Here is a 7,784-nt window from a genome sequence, read left to right on the forward strand (position 1 = left end):
CTCAGTGGATGACTAACTGCTCATGCCTTAAAAGCACAGCATTTAGTTGAAGGGAATTTATGAATGACCTGGGCCCAATTCTCCAAGTCAGAAGACACATGGATTTGAATTCTGGGATGGTGACTGGATAAGAAGAGGGTGTCTTCTCTTAGGCTGGGGTGTCATTTGATCTAAAGGGAAAGAAGACTCCCTTCCCTCAAATCCCCACCACTCCAAGATGACTGCAGTCCCGTCCTACCCAGTTAGGGTCTGTTTCTCATTTCTCACCCATCTGCTATCCTCAAATGTGTACCAAGCCTGTTCGTTCTCCCACCCTTGGGTGGGGACCAGGTCTGTTTACTATTTATCTTTGCACTTCTGAAAAAAGCCACCTGGCCTGTTGCAGTGTTGCCATGCCAGTTTGGCCCCTGGACAGACAGCAGAGCCATTCCTACCCTCTGCCCTGCCCCAGAGAAGAAGCCATTCACTGTTTATTCATTTATTGAGCCCCTACAGTGTGCTGGCACAAGGGATAAAGAAATGTGTGATAGTCATCCCTGCTATCCAGTGAGATGAGGGCTCAGAGAGCTGAGGGAGCAGGTGTCACTCCAGCTCACATGGTGACAGTGTTGATGTATGATTGCTGCTTGAGACCAAGAGTCCTTGAAGGAGACATAGTGAGTTCAGTGCCAGCCTGGGGTGAGATGCCAGTATTAAGAGCAGGAGACACACGAAGAGGGAGTTGGCCTGGCTGACTGCTCACTGTGCCGTCGAGGGAGAGAGCAGAGGGTTTTGTCCTCTGGGAAGCGTGCCGTTAGAGTTTCACTCTGAGCCTTGGTCCTCATCCTCTTGGTCTGGGGAGAGTTCTGTACATGGATAGGTGGTCAGAGGAGGCTGTGTCTGTCTCCTCCACCCTTGAAGGCCTGCCCCGGATATGTGATTTCAGGCCCTCCATTTCCCTGACTCATTTTTCTCCTGTCTGTAAATATCAAGGGCACTCAAATCACAGGATCATCTGCCATGTCTTCCATTCAATTGTAAATGCCTCCAGAGCAAGGATAGAGCTAGCCACTCACTCAGGCATCGCTTATCATCTCTAAAGAAAGGGAAGTGGTAACATATCCAAACTTCCCAAGGCCCACCCGGGATGTGGAAAGTGCCCTGGACTAGAAAATAGGAGACACAGCTTTTCGTTCTGTTACTAACTCACTATGTGACTTTGGTTGAGTTGGCTTGCTTTCCATCTGAAAAACGATGGCTTCTAAGTTCCTGCTTAGAACCTGGCACAAAGAGCATTCATTTTTATTTTGTGCTGGGGTGACTTTCATGAGACTTGGAATGGAATGTCTCAAACCCTTTGTGAAGAAAATCTCAAGGGCAAAGAGAGACTTTTCTATCTTTATTTCCAAGAGCCAATGTTGGAAATATTGTGTTCCACTGGGGAATTAGGGAGGGGTGCAGAAGCCAGTGGCTCTGGGGGAAGTTAGGCATTAGGGTAGGCAGAACAGTGGCAGGCAAGGGCATCCTGTGCCTTTCCTCTCGTGCCAGGCTCATCTGAACTGCAGTCTGTTTCCTTAGCCTTTATTGTTTATTTGCTTTTATGCCTGGCCCCTTGGAACCATTTAAATGGCTTCTGCCAGAAGGTGTCAGCTGATAACTGCTTAAGGTTTTATTTCACCCAGGATTATTTGCACTTATTTACAATTGTTGAAGACAGGAAATCTTTTAAGACCAAAGGCATGACTCAAATGATCAATAAGGAGAACTTTAAGGACAATAAGGGAGTAAGGGGAATGTTTCAGGTTCTGGCAAATCACACAGCATTCTCTGTGGATGCAGCTGGCCCTGTGGGGAGCAGAGTGAGCCTGGGTGTGTTGGGGAAGGGAAGGGTACAGCTTTCAAGTTCCAACTGTTTCAGGCCTGAAGCGGAATTAACTGACTCCCTATACTTGGAGGTGGGGCTCTGCCTCAGTTTGTGGGAAGCTGTTCTGTTTGTCCAGCTGCCTGATCCTACCTTGGAGATGGGTGCATTTCCCATGATGCACTTGTGACCCACTAAGCAACTCTCACTTACCTTCTGTAGACAGTTCTCTTGCCCAGGAGGCCCTGGACAATTTGTCCTCTCTGATTTTCTTGTGATGGAGAGAGGAAAGACAGAGAAGAGAGTGCAGCAAAGGAAGTCTGTCTTGGGTACTAGAGAAGGGCAGGGCCAGGACCAGAACTGAGGCATTGTAAATAGAGTCATTTCTCAAACAAACCGGGAATTAGAAAAACCGTGGGTTCGTTCATTGTTTCATTCATTGGTTCCTCCCTCCTCCTTTAACTTCCTTCCTTGCCACAAACACCTAGTGGGGGCTTCTAACAGGCAGAAATTGTGCTGGCTGTTGGGGATACAGACCTGGTGCCTGCCCACGGGGAGCTCCCCAAGGTAATTTTGAACATTTGGCAGAATGAGGTTCATTCCTATCTCCTTCTTATCCCTGCACCCACGCTCCAGGCATGCATAAACCATACCCCTGAGGAGACAGCCAAAAGGGCCTATCCAGAAAGCTTTGAGTGTGGCCACAGCCCATTGGCCCCACCCTCTGCACAGCCTGACAGCCTGGTGCGCCCCTGGCCAGAGCTTCTCCCCCACCACCTCCCTGACTTGTTAGAGGCCAGGAAATCTCCCTCCCCAGGGAGAATGCTGAAGGGAAGGTTTGGGCAACACTTACCTGTTATGCTCACTAACTGGATGGGAGACATTCCTGAGGGAAAGAGAAAGAAAGAATGAGGACTGTACTGCTTCGCTAAAGGCTTGGCAAGGTGAGTAGGGCTCACGACTCTTTGGGGTTTGGTGCCTTTGATGGGTCCTCAGTTGACTCCAATCCATTCCCCTTTATCCTCGTGACACTGAGTCACTGGAATACTTTGTATGGAGGCAGTGGGGAGTAGTGGGAAGCATGCAGACTTCTGGAGTCAGAGGTACCAACTGGGCATCCTTGGGAAAACCTATCTGAGCCTTAGTTTCCCCACTGGTAACCAGTGTTGATAATTTGATATTAATTCTTCTAGCACCTTTCCTATGCATTTATATATGTGTGTGTGCATGAATATTTAGTTGTTTTTTTTTAAAGTAGGCTTCCACCATGCATATTGTTCTGTAACTTGCTTTTTCCATTTAACCATATATCTTGCAGATCTTTCCATGTCTTTCCACAGATCTGCCTCATTCTTTTTAATGGCCACAAAAGTTATAGAAGTACCTAATAAATTTTGATTATTATCAATCATATATTTCTTTATGCTATTTCCATATTCTGGCTCTTACACATACGTTGGCAAAGAATACTCTACTGCAAATCTCCTAGGGCTCATGAAGCAGTAGTGTTTCTGTATGATAGATGCCCTGAATGGAGTCTACTCTTCCAGAGGAGAGCACACTTCCAACTTGGATGGACACTGTCACTGAGCCCTCCAGACAGGCAGTGTATGAAAGTGCCAGTTTCTTCATACCCTCACTAACTCTAGGTCTTGCCACTTTAAAAAATAATAATGTGGACAATAAGAAAAGCGAAAGCTGCTCTCCATTTTCTCCTTGTCCCCTTGAGCATGACCCCCAGGTTAAGAATGCCCTTAGAGAACACAGGCTCATTTTAATTATAGCTTGAGCCAAACAGAATTGACTAGAAAGCTTGGCCCTTGGCTTTGTTAACATCTCAATGCTGACCTCTAACTTCACCACCATTCTCCAAAGTCAGCCATAGTATCTAAGACAAGGGCACGAGCCAGGGGGCAAAGCACTTGCTCCACCATTAGGGTGACTGTACTGCCCATGTGCTGGGGACAGCCCGGGTTATGATGTAATTATTAATCCTCAACCAAAGAGTCCCTGGTTTGGATGGTAATGTATATGGACATGCTACCCCACCCCATCAGGTAAGTGACCCCTCCTGCACTGGTATAACTGACCTGGGGCCTTAGGCCTTAACCCAAGGCCTCAGCTTTGTGGTACAGAACCCACTCAAAACCTCTCCTTGCTGGGCTCCCACCCACCTGGGTCACTCACCTCCTGCCAGCTTTCCCATCAGCCCAAAGAACTGGTCCGCCTTGCTGCTCTTCACCTCTTGAAGCTGGAACTGGATGCTGGGGGCAGTGTCTTCCTGGAGAAGCAAAGAGTTAGAGTTGGAGGTGGTTGGCGAGGAGACAAGGGAGGGCAGCCTGAGCAGGAACAATCTCTGTTCAGCAGTTCATAGTCATCAAACACTTCCTCTGGGCTAGCACTGGCTGTTTTCCATATTTTATGCAATGATATGCATAATAGTAATAATTATTAGCTAACATTTCACCTACTATGTTCCTGGCACTGTTCTAAGCACTTTAATATATTAACTCACTTAATCTTCACCAAAACTGCATGAGGAAAGTACTGTTACTGTCACCGTTTTACTGATGAAAATGTTGAGGCCCAGAGAGATGAAATAATATGTCCAGGGCCACCCAGTGAGGAAGTAAGAGACAGAGCAGAACCTGAACCCAGGACCTCTGGCTCAGAGGCCAGACTCTCAAACACTATACTTATAATCTTATTTAATGTTCACAACCATATGAAGCAAGGACTGTGATTTATCCCCATTTTAGAGATGAGGAAACAAGCCCAAGGAGGTTAAGTGACTTATCTAAGATCATAAATGAAGTGGTAGAGCCAGTCTTCAAACTCAGGAAGTCTGGCTCCGGAACACGGATTTTGCTTCATCGGGAAATGTCTTCAACCTAGATAAGGAGTGGGCAGCCAATGAACTAAGGGTGGGGAGACAATCAGTAGGCTTGCACTCCAACCCCTATCCTCCCTTCTCTTTCCTCCCTTCCCCCAGCATTCCCCCATTGTCACAGAATTCTCTGCCCTAAACCTGGGCCTCCCATGAGGAATATACCATAAGGTTTGGGGCAGAGGTCTGGGGGGAGCTACTTTCCTTGGCTAAGACATTTTAATCTTTGAATCCATGGAGGGGAAGTTCTGGGCCAAGGGCTCTAGGCTTAAGATCTAGTTTCTTCTTTAGCCTTTGTGATCTCTCCTCCTCTGGCCTTAATCTGAGCCCATGAAGAGGGACCTACTCAGAGATGTCCTTAGTTGAGAAAATGACAGGGAATGATATTCATTAGACTTTCTTGGCATCTCGGTATCCATAGCAGCTAGCACAGGGCTTGGTACACACAGGAGCTCGACATGTGTGGGATGCAGAATACTGAATGAGGAGTGCTTTCTGTGGTAACCTGGGAGCAGGGAAGCGGATGGGATCCCCTTTTCCAAGAAAGCTGAAGACAAGCAAGCTGAGCTCTGGAGTGACGAAAGCTGCCAGCCAGGACCCTGGGAGCAGGGGTTGGATCAGGGGCTTTTTATTCCACCCCCAACTTCCCCAAGTACGGTGCTGGAGCTCTGGGGCTGGCAGAGACCTGACGGGGTGCAGTGGAAACCCATTTGCCTATCATAGCTCACCTTGTATCAATTTTTGAGATCAGGAGTCGATTGTTTTTTAAACCGTAGACTAATTCAGTCAATTCCAATGTCTCCTCCCTGGGATGTCAGCTGGGCCAGCCGTCCCAGACTGGAGTCGCCCAGCCTGGCCAGGAAGCAGAAAAGTCTCTGGAGGTTTGGACCCGTTTTCGAAAAGAGCATGAAAACCACTTTACCTTGGTAAAAGGCAGCCTTCAAATGGACATTTATGAATTAAATAGGACTAACCATTCTCCCACTCGTGGCATTTCATCGGGGGCCATTAGGAGGCATCTGTTCCCTTTCATTCTGGAAGGGCTCCTTCTCCTACCCCAAATCCTCCCTATGCATTTAACTCAAGTCCCCAACTCCAGGGATGTCTGCAGGAATGGGAGCCCTGATTGCTAGAGGGGAGATTAGATTGTCCTGGAAGATGCCTCTATTCCTTCCACACCTCACTTGGATTCATACTAAGTTACCCACAGTGTTTGTGAGTTCTTCTTAGCTTTAACCCAGTCTCTCCTGCATTCTAAGTCCTGTATCTTGGGACGTAGGAGGGATATTAAGGGATAGTGAAAGGAGCCCAGCAGCAGCACCACTCAACTGCTCTGTTCCTGGGCAGGCACGCTGATGTCTGGCACTGACTCTAAAGATGTCAAAGCTCAAAACATCAAAAAGCAAAAACACTTGGGGATCATTTAATTTTCCCTCCCCCATTTTACAGGTGAAGAAACTGATGCCCAGAGAGTAATGACCTTTCCAAAGTTACACAGAAGAAGCAAGGACTGCTTCTTGGTCCTTTGCCAAAACCAGCCAGAGATCCTCCCCTTTCCGGGAATGCAGAAGAGCCAGGCTCAGCCACGTCCCATCTGCCCTCCTAGGAGCTTTCTCTAGGCGATAATCTCTTATTTACCTGGTCTCTGTGTTTGTCTCTGGTTTGTGTCTCTCCCACGTCTGACTGGGAGCTCCCTGAGATCAGGATCTTTGTGTCCCCCCACTGGATTGAGAACCAGATGCTGTGCCGCCAACATTTAGACCTCCTCACAGTGACGGCAGGGCAGGACAGTAGGGGATGCATGTAATCAAGCCAGCATTTGCTAGTTATCAGGAAATGAAGTAAAAGAGTTTCTGTGTGTGAGACAAAATGGTGATCCTGTCCTTGAAAGATGATGGAAATTCTCCTGTGATGCACAGATAGAGAGACCTTAGGTAAGGTGTCTGGTTGTGATTTTTAAGCTTTGTAACCTTGGACAAACTACTTGAACACTGAACCTCAATTTCCTCATCTGTAAAATGGAGATAGTAATGGTTGGCACCTACCACATAAGGCTGACAGGAGGACTAAATGAGTTAATATTTATAAAGCATTTAGAACAGTACCAGGAACATAATACATGTGAATGAGCATTTGTAAACACAACACACACTTGCATCCCCAGGGTAATGCTCTCCTGTGCACAGGGCCCTTTGGAGGTCTGCCAGGCCAGCGGCCTTGGCCTTGAGATCCCAGCAGAAGGGAGTCAGACATCTTGCCTGGCGGTGTACTTTCCACCCTCCTGGAAGCCATGGCAGGGACCTCCCGCCCCTTCCCTATGGATGCACCCTGCTCAGATCCTGTTCCCAGAGGTACCTCCAGAGTTACGGTCACCCAGGGCCCTGCTTCAGCGCTGAGGGCCAGCTCCTCTCCTTCGTCCCCTACCACGGTGCACGATGAAAGCCCCATCAGGAGGAGCAAGCTGAGTTGGGACAGCATGCGGCGCGGTGCTCAGTCCTGGACCCTCTGGGAGCCCCTGCCAGTCTGCAGACACCTGCCAACAGCAAGCCTAGGTCCTCTTTTTGGCTCCTTTGGTTTAAGTGGGGTAGCACCGCCTGTTTTCTGGTCCTTCCTCCAATCTTGTTCCCACCCTTCAACTTATCTGTCCCCTGGGGCCCTTTCCTGCAACTCCCCTCCCTCCCTGGCTGGAAAGGCCAGTGATGTCCGGAAGCCACCTCAGAAGGAGGGACCGACCCTCTCCCACTGCCACCCCACAACATTCGATCCCAGAGCTTAGCCTGCTGATGCAACACCCGCCTCACCTTTGGCTGCATTCCCTCCCATGGCAGGCGCACAATGGGTCAGTGTTGGGGCCTGAGAATGAGCTTCCCAGCTGGGGACCCCGAGGGGCTCGTCTCATCTTGAAATGGCAGAGGGAGACTGTATGATTATCCCTTCCCGGTGCTCTCCTCCCCTGTAGTCTTCCTCCCCACCCCCTGCAAATTTAACCAGTAATCCACCCCTTCTCTCCCTTCCTCCTCCCTGAGCTCCCTTCCTCATCCTTCTCCAGTAGTCCCA

At 48.8% G+C, this 7,784-nt stretch overlaps 1 protein-coding gene across 1 annotated transcript; it reads right to left on the reverse strand.

Annotated features, from left to right (window-relative positions):
* Positions 1-384: 384 nt before the first annotated feature.
* TAC4 (tachykinin precursor 4) lies at positions 385-7,437 on the reverse strand. The gene is made up of 4 exons (XM_077164722.1): positions 7,083-7,437; positions 4,028-4,121; positions 2,694-2,726; positions 385-845 (listed from the first exon to the last, which is right to left on the reverse strand). Exons 1-4 carry the CDS (start codon positions 7,203-7,205, stop codon positions 802-804), a joined length of 294 nt encoding a protein of 97 aa, XP_077020837.1. The 5' UTR covers positions 7,206-7,437; the 3' UTR covers positions 385-801.
* Positions 7,438-7,784: the final 347 nt, after the last annotated feature.

Source organism: Tamandua tetradactyla, chromosome 6 (genome assembly GCF_023851605.1).
Source record: "Tamandua tetradactyla isolate mTamTet1 chromosome 6, mTamTet1.pri, whole genome shotgun sequence".
Lineage (NCBI taxonomy): Eukaryota > Metazoa > Chordata > Mammalia > Pilosa > Myrmecophagidae > Tamandua > Tamandua tetradactyla.